The sequence below is a fragment of the Lycium barbarum genome, chromosome 4 (assembly GCF_019175385.1).
Source record: "Lycium barbarum isolate Lr01 chromosome 4, ASM1917538v2, whole genome shotgun sequence".
NCBI classification, from domain to species: domain Eukaryota; kingdom Viridiplantae; phylum Streptophyta; class Magnoliopsida; order Solanales; family Solanaceae; genus Lycium; species Lycium barbarum.
The window spans coordinates 56088304-56106348 of NC_083340.1; the positions used below are offsets into that span (position 1 = coordinate 56088304).

Consider the following 18045-nt stretch of genomic DNA (forward strand, 5'->3'; position numbering starts at 1 on the left):
TGTCCGTATAAGACTTTTGTCTACTCTGTGCGGTCTTCAGTCGCTGCACAATAAGATTTACCTTCTCGATCGCCTCATGAACTGAATCAGGGCCATATAACTCTACTTTCGTTGGTTCAAACCAACCAATTGGAGACCGACAACGCCTCCCATAAAGAGCCTCATAAGGAGCCATCTAGATACTCGCTTGATAGCTATTGTTGCAAGCGAATTCCACCAAAGGTAGGTGTTCATCCTAACTTCCTCCAGAAATGATTACACAGGCTCGTAGCATATCTTCCAAATTATGGATAGTTCTCTCCGCCTACCCGTCTGTTTGAGGATGAAAGAAAGTGCTTAATTTCACTCTAGTTCCCAACCCTTCCTGAAAGGATGTCCAAAAATAAGCAATAAATTGCGTACCTCTGTCAGATATAATCGATGTCGGAACACCATGCAATCTACCTATCTCTTTTAGATATAACTTGGCATACTCCGCCGTGGTATATGACGTCTTCACAGGGAGAAAATGGGCAGACTTTGTGAGTCTATCCACGATAACCCAAATCGAGTCAAACTTGGCCTTTGTGCGGGGTAACCCCACAACGAAATCCATGTTGATCTCCTCCCACTTCCACTGTGGAATCTCAATATTCTGAGCCAGGCCTCCAGGCCTTTGGTGTTCAGCCTTCACCTGTTGACAGTTCAAACACCTACCCACGAAGCTAGAAATATCAACCTTCATGCTCTTCCACCAGTAGTGTTGTTTCAAATCCTTATACATTTTGGTGGATCCCGGATTAACCGAATACTTGGAACTATGAGCTTCCATCATTAATTCTTGTCGAAGACCATCAACATTAGGAAAACACAATCACCCTTGCAACCGTAGGACACTATCACCAGTACCCACAGTATAGGGAGTGTACTCACCCTTTTCCACTCCATCTCTCAGCTTTGCCAAAAGTTCATCATCATATTGCTTTGATTTAATCCTTTCTACAATGTCATACCGTGATCGAGTGATTCCCACTAACTCTCCATCTTCTGTTTCATCAAGCCTAACCCCAAGACTGGCAAGCCTTCGAATCTCTTTCCCCATGGGCATGTCATGATCACGCAAATAAGCCAACGTGCCCATAGATTTCCTACTCAAAGCATCAACAACCACATTAGCCTTACCAGGATGATACAGAATATTCAAGTCGTAGTGTTTTAACAACTCCAACCACCTCCTCTGCCTGAGGTTCAACTCTCGCTGCTTGAAGATATATTGCAGAATCTTGTGATCAGTAAAAACATCACAATGCTCACCATACAGCTAATGACGCAAAATTTTCAAAGCAAATACCACAGCAGCCAACTCCAAGTCATGAGTCGGATAATTCTTCTCATGCTTCTTCAACTGACGTGAAGCATAAGCAATCACCTTACCATTCTGCATCAACACACAACCCAAACCAATTCTAGAAGCATCACAATACACCACATATCCACTAGACCCGGAAGGTAACGTCAAAATAGGAGCCGAAGTCAACCTTGTCTTAAGCTCTTGGAAACTCTTTTCACAAGCTTCGGACCACTGAAACTTAGCAGTCTTTTGTGTCAATTTAGTCAGTGGAGAGGCTATTGACGAAAAACCTTCCACAAACTTTCGGTAATAATTTGCCAAACCTAAGAAACTACGAATTTCAGCAGCACTAGTGGGTCTAGGCCAATCCTTCACTGCTGAAATTTTTTGAAGGTCTACTTTAATGCCATCATTAGTCACCACATGACCCAAGAAAGTCACAGAATCAAGCCAGAATTCACACTTAGATAATTTTGCATACAGCTCGTTCTCCTTAAGTGTTGTCAAAGTTATCCTCAAATGATTAGCATGATCCTCACGATTCTTAGAGTACACCAAAATGTCATCAATAAAAACAATAATGAAGCGGTCTAGATACGGTTTAAACATACGATTCACTAAATCCATGAATGCATCAGGGGCATTAGTCAACCCAAAGGACATGACTAGACTCAAAGTGCCCATAACGCATACAGAAAGCGTTTTCGGGATATCCTCCTCCTTTATCTTCAATTGATGATACCCAGACCTCAGGTCAATCTTTGAAAAGAACTTAGCACCATTAAGTTGGTCAAACAAATCATCTATCGTAGGCAAGGGATACTTATTCTTAATGGTCACTTTATTAAGCTGACGGTAGTCAACACACATTCTAAGGGAACCATCTTTCTTTCTATTAAACAAGACTGGAGTACCCCAAGGTGAGGAACTTGGTTGGATGAAACCTTTATCCAACAAGTCCTTCAACTGATCCTTTAACTCCCTTAGCTCCGCTGGAGCCATAGATAAGGTGGAATAGAAATAGGTTGGGTGTCCGGAATAACATCAATCCCAAAATCAATAACCCTATCAAGAGGAATACCAGGAAGATCTTCGGGAAACACTTTGGGATAATCACTAACTATCGGAATAGAAGCAAATTCAGGTACTATGGCTTTTGTATCATTAACAACAACCAAATGGTAACTACACCCCTTCGTAATCATCTTATGAGCCTTAAGATAGGAAATAAATCTACCCCTTGGCTTAGAAATTTCACCCTCCCACACAATACCAGGCTCCTTGGGAAAGACGAAGCGAACTAACTTATGGCGACAATCCACATTAGCATAACATACGGACAACCAATCCATCCCCATAATTACTCAAAATCCACCATCTCAAGTTCATACAAATTAGCCATGGTCTCACGTCTCTTGATCACAACAACACAAATTCTATACACTCTAGAAGCAATAACAGCAAAAGATGTTGTCGGAGGCGATGCGACGATACTCACCTCAGCCTCTCTGGCAGCAGAAGGCGTATCAACAGCAAAAGGCTCATACAAAGGTTCGGGTTTCATTCCCAAATCAAGAGAAAAATAAGGGGTCACATAGGATAAATTTGAACCCGGATCAATCAATGAGTAAGCATCATGAGAACAGATGGTAAAGATACCTGTAAGCACAGCATCAGAAGCCTCAGCTGCCTCTCCAGCCCATAAAGTCGAGTTGTCCCTCCACCAGAAGTATTAGCAATTTCCTTCCCTTGCCGTTGTTACGAGCATTCTGATTATAATTGTTAGCATTGCCAGCAGGTTGATTTTTAGTAGATGCAAAAGCAAGCGGATCATTCTTTTGGTTATTCATAGCAGCCATCTCACATAGCTACTTTCTGCAGTCCCTCTTAAGATGCCCCCTAATACCATAGTGATGACAGATATGATCCTCCCATACAGCGGACCGACTACTACCTTGGGAGAACCTGCATTGGTTGTTATTCTTCTGACCTTGCCTGCCAGAAGGTACACTAGCATTCGAATATGCGCCAGACTGAGCAGGTGCCGAATACCCTTTACTCTGACCTCCTTTATAATTATTACCACTAAAACCACCTGCCGATCGGGCCTTCTTGTTCTGATCTCGATCCACCCTCTCCTCATGTTTTCAAGTCTCTTTTTGTTCAGCAAACCCAACCAGAGATGAGAAAGTACAAGTAGGAGACATAGCCACAGCAGCACATGAAGACTTGATACGTGGTACCAATCTTTTCACAAAATGAGTCAACTTATGCTTTTCAGTCGGAATCATGTATAAAGCTTACCTTGACAGACGGGTGTGCTCCAAACTATACTCACGAACTGACTTATTATCCTACTCTAGCTTTTCAAACTTCATAGTCATAGCAATTCTTTCCTTATCAGACAAAAACTTTTCCATGAATGCCTCTTCAAATTCAGACCATGTCGGAGCTAAAGCATCATCACCCCTCTCAGATTCCCACATCTCAAACCATACGTGAGCAACATCCTTCAACTGATAAGAAGCAAGCGTTACAACTTCGGAATCCGAGGCATCCATTGCCCTCAATGCCTTGAAGGTCTCATCTAAAAAGTGTTGGGGGATCATCCATCTCTCATGACCCAAAGAACTCTAGTGACTTCAAGTCGAGGAATTGCTTAAGTCTGCCTCCACCGTGAGGTCCAACACCTCCACGCTGCTGCTGAGCAGCAACCAATGCAGTCAATATTTGAATAGCCATTTGCATAGTACCAATCTCAGGTACACCCGTAACAGGAACAGTAGGAGCAGGCGGTGCTTGATTTCTAGCATCATTTCCATTACCAGCATTCGCGCCCCCAAGATTTCGGTTAACTCCCACGGGATGTCCTCGGCTACCATTTTTGGATCGCATCAGAGCCATTTCTCCAAGGCACGAATTAACGAGCGAATTAAAACGATCCTAAAAGGACTTTAAGCTCTACAGCACAATCTAGAATCAAGAAGAATAGGAAACACCTATAAATGTCTTTAGAGTTTCTCGGTCATGCAGATGATCAGGCTGCACAAGAAAAACTCCACTAGACACAGCTCCACATACACCGACAATAATCCTAGGACGTATTTAAACCTAGGCTCTGATACCAAGCTTGTCACGCCTCAAAACCCACCCTAGACGTGACCGTTATCCAACGTCATGAACAACATCGGAATAACCTAAACAACACAATAATAATACTTGCACCTACCAGGTACAACCTTTGCGTCCAACAGTTTACAAAATAAAGGTAAACAAATCATGCATATATGAATTAATTCAGTGGAAGTCTTTAGTAATCAATATTTGACAAACATAACAACGTGCCTGAGAGTTAATCAATAACTCAACAACTACCCACAAAAATGTATACTATGTTGTTTCTAGGATAAAGAGATAATAGTTTGACTCATCGGGACGCAGCCAAAAAACTAATAATAAATGAACGAATAAATAGGGTGTCCCATGAATCAACCTGTGGGCTCACCAAATTAGCAGCAATAGCAAGTCCTTCCTAAGCGCCTAAGGTATCAAGAACCTGCTCTTCTCTGTTACCTAACATACCATTAAAAACAATAATGGTATGCCTGAGTACTTCGTACTCAGTGAGTGTCTCGGGCACAACAAGTAATACGATAATAAATTATAATAATACATAAAGAAATCAATCCAGAAAAAGGTAGTATAAAAACGGTTACTCCATTTTGTGATTCTTAATATCATTTGTTAAACAGTTTACAAGACATTTCAAAATCTCAGTTTCCATTATGTTTTAAATCGATCAGAAATAAATACCAGTTCCATAATAAAATTCATATCACCATCGCCCATATAGGCCAAACTCATTATCAACAACGCTGCGCAATACACCAGAATATGGATTCACGGTGGCTACTCTTTCTCCCGAATATCAAGGCCATTAATACACCCCAGGTAGGAAGCCCGGAAGTGGCCACTCTTACCCCCGAATGGAAAGGCAATTAATACACTAGGATCCATAATGGCTACTCTTGCTCCCGAATAGCAAGGCAAACACAACAACAAGGTCCATGGCATATTAGCCGATTCACAATTTATCTCAAAGTAGTCATACCATCAATGACATTAAAGTTCGTTATGCCATATCGAAAGAATAAATCATTCCAATCAATGTTTTGAAAACATATAACTCCTTTAAAAGAGATTTCCATGTCTCAATTCATCAATAAGAATGTCATTGCCAACTCTTAACCATCATTATTAAGCATCTCTCATAGAGGGAAACATTCATAATATCTTATACATATATAGGGTTTGTTACAATCTAGGTTTAATGTGGGTTTGTCCCGTTACACACATTAACCACCATTTAGACATGAATTAGAGTTCAAGAAACATGAAAAGATTAATTTTCCTTTCATTCATTAAATAATCTTGAACAAAATTTATACTTCCAACAATAGGTTCAAAAGTGATTTTCATTCAAAATAAGTTTTCAAAAAGACAGACATACAAATCATCCTTATAGTCAAAAATGATTTTTAAAAGAGACATACCTTAATCTATTGAAAAAAGTTTAACAATTCACTTTCCTAATGAAGAACACCCAAACCCTAGCTGGAATCATTTTAGGAAGAATTATGCGGCAAGCCCTAGGTTTTGATCACAAGAATCATGGTAAGAATCATGGGTTTGATGTTAGAATAGATTAGTATGTTAAGGGTGTTCTTACCTTTGATTTGAAGACTTGGAGGGATGATTTGCGTACTTAGGGTTTGGAAGTACGAAAAAAAATGGGAACAAAATAAGACCATACCCATTTTAAACCCAAATTGTCTGCTAGAAACGGTGAAAGTACGGCCTACAAGTACGTCCCGTACTTGTAGTCCGTACTTAGGCTACAAAAACCAGTGAGGAACGGAAGATGTACGTCCAAAAGGACGTCCCGTACTTTCTGGGCGAATTTTGGGCGAAATCTCTAGCTTTTGTGCCCTTTAGTAAAACGGACATAACATTTTGTACATAACTTTTATCGGGCTGGGCGACCTACCATTGGAAAGCTATTTCAAAGATATACAACTTTAATTAAGGATGTTTTTCCAAATTCGCAACACATTTTCATGAAAATCGCCCAGAAGACAGACCTACCAAAACTTAAGCGAATTTAAGAGCCCTTAAGAACTTCAATTGTTGGTTTGACTTCAAAACGACCATCTTCCACCTGAATTCATGAAGAATGGATTCATATAGATATAATATCGTGTTAACACTAGATTTTTACACATTCACACCTAACTCGGATTTACGGGATGTTACACTATACTTATAAGGGGATACGTAGGCGCTTTTCCAAGCTTGGTCGCTTTAACCAAAAATTCACAATTATGTATTTGAACTACGTCATGACCTAATTCCTATTTTGGGATACGTAGGTGCTCTTTTGAGTTCGGTCTCACAGGAAATTCCAATATGTTTACCCCGAACTACGTTTCGACCTTATTCCCGAAACGAGATACGTAGGCGCTTTCCCGAGCTTGGTCATTCCAAATGAAATCTCCAACAAACCATAGGAAGCCTCAGAAATGTTTTAGCAAGAGAAAGATGAAGGTAACCCCAAAAGGAAATTGGGGTAGAATTTAAATATATCTGTTCTAAAGAACGGACTGATTAAAACTTCTACACTGGGGCAGAATTTTTGAGAACGATCTCAAAAATTCCTCAAACGCAGTGAAATCAAGGATTGACAAGTACACACTTACACTGGGGTAGAATTTTTTGAGAGGGTCTCAAAAATTCCTTCGACATAGTGAAATTCAAGTTGAGATAAAGATGTATACAAACTGGGGCAAAATTTTCGAAAGGGATTCAAAAATTTCACAAGTCAAGATCAAGAAGAAGAAAAGAGATGGGAGACCTTGTTTGAGTAACCAATGTAATGACATTAAAAGGGCGTGTGTAAAATATATCATTTTCGAAACATATATAATATACCAAAATACATATATTCTCCAAAAATCATCGCCCAAAAAACTTTTCAGCTCTGCTAGAAAAATAAAAGATTTTAAGGAAAATGAGCATCTTTTCCTGCCAGAATGTGAAGGGGAGAAGTCCATGCGCAGGGAGAGCGGTCGACCATATAGGAAACTAATAAATTTTCTGTGGATTCAGGAACAAACAAGCATGGATGTCTTACACTAACTCTTTTGCTAGAATGTTTAAAACAGGGTAACAACAACAAGCCAAGTAAAGAAGAAGCTTCAAGGAATAGTTGCGCAAAAGAGTATACGGAAATGTAACGAAGCCCTCCCTAAGTAAAGTTTGTTTTACACTGATAAGTTTATTCGATTTCAGAGCACACTTTTTTTTTTAAAAAAAAAGTTTTAAATACTACTGAAAGATATAATCACGATACCGAAAGCTTGGTCTCCACTAAACAGTATTGTGTCAAGGTATTGAGACCCTGGCCTAGACATCGCATGGCTTGCCTTGATACATTGACTGATTAGACGTCATAAAAATCTAAAAATTTAAAATGAAGCGTTGATATCGATATCAAAATGTCGTATTCACAATCGAGTCAAGTCCTTTTTGAAGATGTGAACCCTGTCAATGAGCGGGTATTCTTCGCCGGAGTCAAAAAAGGAAGGCGTCAATCTTGCCATCGAGGTAAGCTTCATTCTTCAAAATGACGATATGGATTAAACGACTATGTGCCGAAGGGGCTGAGCCGTCATCCATATATATTGCCAAAAATAGGTAGCACAATTCCGAGGTTGATGCCCACAATCGTTAAAATACGAATGTGATTCCTACATCAAGATTTGCGGTCACTACTTCAGTTTATTACAAGTTAATGTAATCATGGTTAAGGGATAGTGGTAGTCATGAGAAAAGGCTCTACACTTGAGTATGCAATAGTTAACTTGAATATTCGGACTAAATGTTGTAATACTGGACACAGAGGTTAGTAGTCATCATGAAAGGAATATATGCTACTGCACTCTGATGTGCAGTCTACATTTGGGTATTTTTGACTATAAGTGATGTGGTCCCAAAATGGTATACCGCAAGCTTCGTATGAGGATAACGATGTAGTCAACACCAGATTTGCGACAGTCATCGCAATATGTGAAAATGACATGAATCAAATTTTCAGTGGTGGCGAATGTCATAAGAAACAAAAATGACCCCACACTTGAAAACGTGATTTTCATTAGTAGCATCTTGCTTACGAAAATGACAACCGGACTGGGGTGTGTAGGTTCGCAAAAATGCGGTATAGCCCGACCCAGATCCTAACAGAAGTTATAATTGAACGATGAAAACATCTGAAAATAACAAAAAAAGAGTCGTTCAAAGTATCGTGATTATTATCCAGAGTAGATCATTTTTTTCAAAAATACACGAAAAACACACACTTGCAGGAGAAAAGAAAGAAGATGGATAGGCATTTGTGAAAAGACAGACATAGGTCAGAAATTTCCAAAAGCCTAACACACAGGACTCAACATTAGAATCGAAATTTCCAAAAGACTAACACACAGGACTCAACATTTGGAAACGAGCTAAAAGCTACCGAAGATGGAAGCAAAAGTCGGGTTCAAAACATGCGGAGCATACGTGAAACTTTTCTTAGGCAACCGGTCAAAAATCGTGTACGAGAGTCAAGCTTTCTACGCCAATGATCGGATATCACTTCAAGCATCAACACTAATAAATCCTTTCCAAAAACTGCCTCCGGTTTGGATTTTCAACCGGAAGTAGCCAAAAGGATTCCCGCATAAAGGGATATTCCTTTTCGGGCTATTGAGTCTAACTACAATTGGCATGATTCCCAAAGCCAGGGATATGTAGGCTACTCATGTTTCGAGGATTGGTCATATTCCTATAATTATCTCGGGACACCTCGAGATAGTTTAAAGAAAAACTTTTTATTTCATAGTCCTCATAGAGTCAGAACTACAAACGACCTGAATTTTCATTTAGCCTGAGATATGTAGGAAGCCGAGAAATCGGGGTCCGACCATCCTTTAAAAATATTGCACAAGAAGGGCTGTAATTTCTATTATTCGGTAAAAATTAGGTTTGTCAAATTCGTAGCTCTTGCCATCCTTGAACTTCGAAGGGGCAATTGTTGACACCTAATTTTCACCTCATAAAATGCGTATTTTAATTTTCTAATTTCCCGAGTCCAAGACAGAGTAAGGATGCCCTTAACAAAAATTTAAAATTTAAAAATCCCAAAAAAATTGCAAGGATTGATGTTTAATTATTATTTTCCTAAAAATTAGAAATTACAAGAAATTACGAGTTATTTACTTTCATAAGTATAATTCAAAAAGAAAATATGTATCCCGCTCCGTCTAGCTCGGGAAATTTGTTAATCAAGAAGACGTATGATCACATTTGACTATCAATGTCAAGATAACATACTTAAATTAACACACTATCCAATGATTTAGGCCAAATCTAATGGATTATTACAGTTTAATAACGACCTCATACATCCAAGCAGGATTAAGCATTGTCATTATAAGATCATTCAAGCCATTTATGTCAAATAACACAATCTTATGTCATTATACTAAAAGGACAAATAGTCAAGCAAAGGTCTAAGCATCATTTAAAGGGATCCATGTTCATAATACCCTTTCTAACAAAGTACTATCAGAAAAATTGTTCAAAACAAATGCATACTTGGTCTATTAGTTGGTCTTAACCAACAAACCAACTATAACGAGATTAGGCATATGATTAACAAAAGTACAATGTTCAGGAGGAACGCTTTCAAACCCATAACAAATTAAACCATATGCTAGAGCAGTAAACTATGTCACACAAGCAAAAAACAACAGGTCTGAGGCTAATGAACACAAAAGGCATAATGCTGACACAATGAAAGGGAATGAAGCAGTAGACAAGGTGCAACCTGCAGAGGTTAATGATAATGATGGATTCAAGGATAAAAAGGGAAAACAAAAGAATAAGAGGAAATTTCATAGAGGTAGATATGATGAAAAATTCTTGGAAACCAAAGGAGAATCAAACTTTGCAAACTAATCAATATACAGCACTATAGAACACAGATTAGGATATAATAGACTTGATAGATATGCATAAGTCTTCAGATGAAAGGATGGTGGAAGCAAAGGTTGCTGATGCTTCTAATCAGGTTGTTACAGTGCAGCACAATGTAAACACTAATGATAAGGGCAAGAAAAAGCAGATGGAAGAATCAAATCAGGTGGAGAGGATATCAACAAAGGAATGGATTGAGAAGAACTTTGGTAATCAACTCAATGATAAAGGGGAGATTTTGTCTCAATAGGTTTCTAAGGTTAACCCAGGTACTCCAGTTAGAGATAAGAGGGAACATTATTCACAAGAAACTAGTGACACCTTACTCAACAAAAACTTGGAGAAAGGTTTGGAAGAAGATAAATCAGGTGAAGTGCTGCAGGATGTTACAGATCAAGATGATACTCCTATATCAGTTCAGGGATTGGAGGATTAAGAAGGAAAAGAAGGAAAAGAAATCACAAGGCCACCAGAAAGTGACAATTCTGGCAATTTGCTTGTGGAACCAGTAGAGAGTGCACATCATGGAAAACAAGATGAGGTAGAAGCACAAGCTGATCATAATAGCCAAGAGGAGGAAGATTTGACTCAGAACATTGATGATGTAGCACGGGAGACAGATTTATCTTCTAGAAGTGTGCAGAAATTGAAGCAGGCAATAAATAAAGAAAAACCTGTCAGAAATACCAGTGTTCCAGCTGCACGAGTTTCAACAAGGAAGAGTAAGAATAAATCCAATAATTCTCAATGATAGGCAAAGCTTTATTTTGGAATATTAGGTCAGTTAACACTCAGAAATCTTTTGAGAGGTTAATTGAACTAAAAAGTAGATGTCATTATTGTATCATAGGCCTAATGGAACCTTTTCAAGATCCTATTACTATTGAAGAGTATAGAAGGAAGTTAGGCTATCAGAATTGCAAGGTGAACTGTTCAGGAAATATTTGGATCTTTTGGACAGATGAATGGCTTGGTGTAGTTATCTCCTAATTAGAACAACAAGTTACTCTGCAACGAACTCACCCATCCTTAAGTCAATCAGTGCTGGTGTCAGTAGTTTATGCTAAATGTGATAGAGAGGAGAGGGAAGAGTTATGGGAATCTATGGTGGAGTTAGCAAATCAGCATGACCTTTCTTGGATAATAGGAGGGGATTTTAATGTCATAGTCTCTTATGAGGAGAAACAAGTTGGTCTTCCAATCACATCCAATGAGACATTATATTTTTTTAACTATACACAAAGTTGTGGTTTGATTGATGTAGGATTCTCTGTAAGCAAATTCACCTGGTGGAATGGGAGGACTGAAGAAGATTGCATATTCATAAGGTTAGATAGGATTTTGATGAACCAGCAAGTGCTAGATATTATGCCATCTACAACAGTGATTCATATTATCAGACATGGTTTTGATCATGCACCATTACATCTGGAGTGTAACAGCAATGCACATAATATTATCAAATCTTTCAAGTTTCTTAACTTCTGGACAAATCATCATACATTTATAGAAAGGAGAACTGGATTGCTGATTTTTGTGGAAATCCATTTTATGTATTTCATCACAAGTTAAGGAAATTTAAAAGAGCACTGGTTCAATGGAGCAGGAACACTTATGGGAATATATTTCAGCAAATTGCCACTATTGAAGCTACTATAAAAGTGAAGGAGTTGCAGTTTGAAACTAATGCTTCAAGGGAGAATAGAATGCTGCTACATCAAGCACAAGCTGAATTAACCAAATTTTTACACTTGGAGGAAGAGTACTGGAAGCAAAAGGCTGGTATGAAATGGTTCAATGATGGGGATATAAATACTAAATTCTTCCATTCATATGTGAGAGGCAAGAGGAATAAATTGGCCTTGAAAAGAATACAAGATCCAAATGGTACTTGGTTGGAAAAGGAAGCAGATATTGGTTATGAGGCAATCAGGATCTTTAAGTCACAGTTTAGTGAAGAAAACTCAGGAGGTGATTATGCATTGTTGAAAACTATTCCTAAGCTGATTACTGAAGAGCAACAAAAGAATATGGAGGAGTTGCCATCTGAAAGTGAAGTAAAGAAAGTTGTGTTATCACTCAATGGGGATAGTCCTAATGGGCCTGATGGATTCACAGGACACTTCTATCAAAAGTGTTGGGAGATTATCAAGATAGATGTGGTTCAAATGGTTAGAGCATTCTTTTGTGGTTCTGAGATACCACAATTTATCACACATACTAACCTGGTTTTATTACTAAAGTATGAGACCTATCAGTCTCAGCTCCTTCTTCAATAAGATACTATCAAAAGTGCTGCATAATAGATTGACTAAGGTTCTTCCTAGTATTATCTCTTATAATCAAACAGGATTTGTGAAGGGAAGGAACATTGCAGAAAATGTATTACTGGCACAAGAGATCATCAGAGATATCAATTTGAGAGCTAAACATACTAATATGGTGATCAAATTAGACATGGCAAAGGCATATGATAGGCTCTCTTGGATATTTTTGACTAAAGTACTAAGACAGTTTGGATTTGGAGAGGTTATCATTGATTTGGTATGGAGATTACTGTCAAACAACTGGTATTCAATATTGATAAATGGTCAAAGTCATGGTTGTTTTAGATCAAGTAGGGGGTTAAAGCAAGGTGATCCACTTTCCCCTACACTATTCATTATTGCAGCAGAAGTCTTAACAAGGAGTCTAAATAAGCTGCATGAGAAGCCAAGGTTCATAGGCTATAAAATACCAAAATGGAGTCCTCAAATCAATCATCTATCATATGCTGATGATAAAATCCTATTCTGTTCTGGGGATGGATATTCATTAAAGAAAATGATGAAGAGGTTGAGGAAGTATGAGAAGGCATCAGGACAACTGGTCAATACTGATAAAAGTTGTTACTATACTCATCATAAGGTATCTGCCATAGTTAATAACAAGATCAAAAGACATACTAATATGAGAAATGGATCCTTTCCTTTCACATATTTTGGATGTCCAGTGTTTTATGGAAGAAGGAAGCTGATATATTATGAGGATTTGATCAAAAAATTGACGAAAAGGATTTTCTCCTGGCAAAACAGACTGTTATCTTTTGGAGGTAGATATGTGCTGGTTAATCATGTGTTACAAACCATGCCTGTGTATTTAATGTCAGCTATGAATCCTCCTTCTGGGGTGATAAAGCAGCTTCACAAGATATTTGCAAAATTCTTTTGGTGCAATACTGTGGGGGTGAAAAGAAAACACTGGGTGGCATGGGACAAGTTATGTCTACCAAAGGATGAAGGAGGGATTGGTCTTAGATCATTAACTGATATATCCAATGCACTATTTGTGAAGTTGTGGTGGAATTTCAGATGTGGAAGAAGCTTCTGGAGTAGCTACATGCTGAACAAATACTGCAAGAAATGGCATCCTACTATGGCAATAGATAGAGGAGGTTCTCACACTTAAAAGAAGATTGTCACGACCCAACTAGAGGGCCATGACAGGTACCCGGAGCTGACTACCGAGCACTACCTATCAGACTTATCATCAAACTCAACTTGAACATATACCATTCCCAACACAAACTTATCATGGAATGATCTTCGAATATCTCTCAAAACATACATGCACATGAGCCTACGAGGCAACGAAATGATAAACAGAGCATATGCACTAAGAGATCACATAACATCTACTACCCACACATATGTATTTGCGAGCCTATAACTGGAGTACTGAAAACATAAGGACGGGACAGGACCTCGCCATGCCCTAAACATGTACACAAAATAATATACCAATAAACTGCAACTCCAAAGTAGTGGAGTGCTCCTGTATATCTGCTGATGAGCTTCTAAGTGTCTGCGCCGTCTCCCTATCTACCTGCGGGCATGAACGCAGCGTCCATTAAAGAAAGGATGTCAGTACGAACAATGTACTTAGTATGTAAGGCATGTATAACAGCATAATCAAGAAATAAGAGAGCATACGATGAAGGAATAACCTATAACTGATCGCCTCAATAGGCGGAGTCATGCATGCTAACTTTTATAATTAAAACATCATCATATCATATACATACATAAGTTGTTTATCATCATCAGCCCGCATCTGGGTTAACCATCTCACGCCGCCCACTAGTGGTGACTGCCCGGCATGGTGTTATCCATAAGCCGCCCACTTTCGCTTAGCGTAGTGGTGTTTGCCCGGCCAAAAATGCACGGTGCAATCATACATATACAAAGCATAAAGCATGCATGAGAGCTCAAGTAAAAGCTATAACTCTATCGGAGTGACGTAAGGTCGGTACCCTCTGATTATATTATGGAACAATCATCGTCACTATGTCTCACCTTGAAGGAACTAGTATCATGAGGTGAGATGACCAACAATGAATAACATCAAAGAAATTATGAAACGAGGTCATTAATCTCATAATAGTATCAATCCATAAACTTTGGAACCTCTAGAAATAAAATCATCATCATCATCATTATCATAAGACACATCTCATTTCCTTCTCATTAGAAGCTCTTAATAATCTTAGACTTTCCACTTTTGGAATGTAAGAAGGTCATGAGAACATATATAGGAGATGGTGATATAAGAATCATGCCTTTTGAAAGAAAGGGCTAGCCTTACATACCTTTACGTCTCTTTAACATTATTGACTAAACCCTTTCCTTCGAAGCTCACAATTCTACATACAAGGGAATTCGTACTAAGGTTAGATCATTAGAAACATGCTTAAGTTAAAGCTAAAATGACTAAAAAGGCTAACGACAATTGGGTAGCATTTCCTTTGTTTCTACAACTTTCTCCATATAATAAATAACTCCCAAACATCAATATCAATACCCACAATACTATAATCAATAGACTTCTTCAAGTTAAGCAATGTTCAATTCTCAAAACTCCCTTTCAAAGTCATCCACAATCATAACTACAACACAACACCATATCCATCCTCGTATAATACTTCCTCAACATCCTTAGTATCATTCATAACAATATTATACCTATATCATACTAAGAATCATGACTCTAGTTAACTTACTACTCAAAATACCATTAAATCCATAATTAAGCTTCATATTCTACTTTCTTCTCTCATCCAAGTTATTCAACCACTCAAATACTTTTAGTAACATGAAATAGATGTAAAACTCACCTTTGATCACATAAGAATGAACTTTGGATGAAGATACTCCACTTGAGAAAAACCCTAACTTCAATATCAATGGAAATCGTGACTTCTACAAACCCTAGTGAGCTTATCTACACTTGATTCTCTTGATTCTTGGTGTTTAAACTTTGATTTCCCTTGGATTTGTGTTAATATTGTGTGCAGAATATTCTAGAGCTCTCAAGAGTTGTGGAGAAGATGAGAAATGAAAAATAAGAACTTGGGTCATCTTTATATAAAAAAACTAAAGCTGCCCGATTGGATTATACGGACCCTTATACGGTCCGTATAATGTTACTGTGATGACCCGTCACTGTAACTATTATATGGACCATTATACAGACCGTATAAGTGGTCGTATAACTCACCTTTTCCAAAATTATATTCTTGATTCGTTTGATCTCAAATCCTTATGGAGTCTTCTTGGCACTTGTTTAACACTTCACTAACCATCTAAGGAGCCCTATAACTCCTCCTAAGACATTACTAAATAATCGTTAACTCGAGACTTGCAAAAACCTCTCTAAACACGACTTATACTTTACTTCCTCCGACGAACTTAGTTTCACCGATTCATATAACTTTAATATCTTGTCGTATACACTTTAAAGCTACTAAGTACTCTCCTTATGGTAACATGGAATTCATGTTCACCTTAAGCTTGTGTTAGCCTATTCACAGCACAATAACACGAAATGTCCGAGGTGTAACAAAGATGGTGATCATAAGAGATGCAATTAAGCCACAGATATTTTGGTATTTGAGAAATAGAATTTCAAGCTTCTGGTATGAGAATTGGATAAGGCTTGGGGCACTATATTATATCACTCCTGATGCTACTAGAGAAGAAGAGATAGAGGTTAGACAGTTTGTAAAGGATGGTGAATGGAACATGAAACTGTTAACAGATACTCTAGATCAGGAATTGGCTCAGCATATCAAGGATAATATCAAAGTTCCAGATGGAGAAAAAGATGATGAACCATGTTGGATGTTGGAAACAAGTGGCAAATTCTCAGTTAAATCTGCAAGGGAATTTTTAAGGCATAGAGAGAGCAAACAAACCAGCTATTTGGATCATATGGGAGAAAAGGTTGCCAATAAAGATAAGTTTCTTCATTTGGAGGTTGTGGAAAGGGAGAATCTCTATAGATGATATTTTGAAAAGAATGATGATCAATATACAATCAAGATGCTGGTGCTGTGAGGAGCATAAGGAAGAAACTGTAGCTCACTTATTTCTAACTTCTTCTATAGCTGTCAAGTTATGGAAGTTTTTTGCTTGTTGTGCAGGTTGATGTGCCGCGGATTTGTGGCACATTCGACGCCTTTTTACTAGAAATTTTGGTTGTTTTCAAGTAAGTCTGGTTCTCGTTAATATGTTTTGTTGTATTTCAGGAAAACAATGGCCCAAAAGCAAAAAGTAAAGAGCAAAAGAAAAATTGGACAGAAATGAAGAATCGACGTTCCGTCGATCAGCCGACGAACCGTCCCTTGAAGCGTCGATAAGCTCGATTTTCCAGTGATGACAAAGTTGAAGAAGACAAAGGACGGAGGCATCGACGAAGCGTCGAACTGATCGATGCTTCGTCGTTTGTGTCGTCAAGCAGGATCTCTCAACAAGAGGAGAGAAAGACGGAATACTCGATGGAGCGTCGAACTGGTCGATGGCACCGTCGAATGGAACACATTGCTGAAGGTACAAAGGACGGAGAAATCGACGGATCGTCGAACGATCGACGGTCCGTCGATCTTGCTATCGGGGGTAATTTTGTCAGTTTCTGCTGCGCGTTTTTGGAGCCTATTTAAAGAACATTTTAGGTCATTTTTGGCATCCATATTTTATTATAACCACTTAAAAATTTCCTTTGGTGGGTGAGCATTGAATAATCCCCTTTTGGAGCTTAGTGAAGACAACAAGATTCCATTTTCCATCATTTTTATTACACTTTGTAAGCTTTATGTCTCAGCTTACTACTTTTGAGACCATAATGTGTGAGTAGTTTCTTTAATCAAAGTTGTGGACCCAAATGATGGGTGCTATGTAATGGGTATCTAACATTGTATATATATATAATGGGTTGTGATGTGTTTTATTATTTCTCGTATTCATTGTTCTATAAGTGGTTGCAAACACTTGTTCATGCACAAACCCTAGTTTATTTGGAAAGATGAACTAGGGTGTGATTTGAAATAATATAACAAGGACTCGGAGCGCTAACCCTCGTTTAATGAACTCGCTTAGGGATAAGATGAGTTCTACTTGGCATATTTAATCAACCTTATTTATAACTTTTCTGCATTTGGGAAAATCATGAAAAAAAAATACTTTCTAACTATTGGAAAATATTAGAAAGTGTATTAGAGATTAAGTGCATACATAACCTCGACCCATTAGAAATATATCATATTGACACCCATAGCATAACATCTAATCATCGCGGGGACACAACTTTGCTTCTCAAAATCTAAA

At 38.2% G+C, this 18045-nt stretch overlaps 1 protein-coding gene across 1 annotated transcript; it reads left to right on the forward strand.

The window, feature by feature from the left end:
- The first annotated feature begins 10222 nt into the window (after positions 1–10222).
- Positions 10223–13852, forward strand: LOC132637503 (uncharacterized). Its single transcript, XM_060354584.1, has 7 exons — positions 10223–10331; positions 10456–10571; positions 10656–10773; positions 10846–11127; positions 11400–11877; positions 12012–12595; positions 12756–13852. Exons 1-7 carry the CDS (start codon positions 10223–10225, stop codon positions 13850–13852), a joined length of 2784 nt encoding a protein of 927 aa, XP_060210567.1.
- Positions 13853–18045: the final 4193 nt, after the last annotated feature.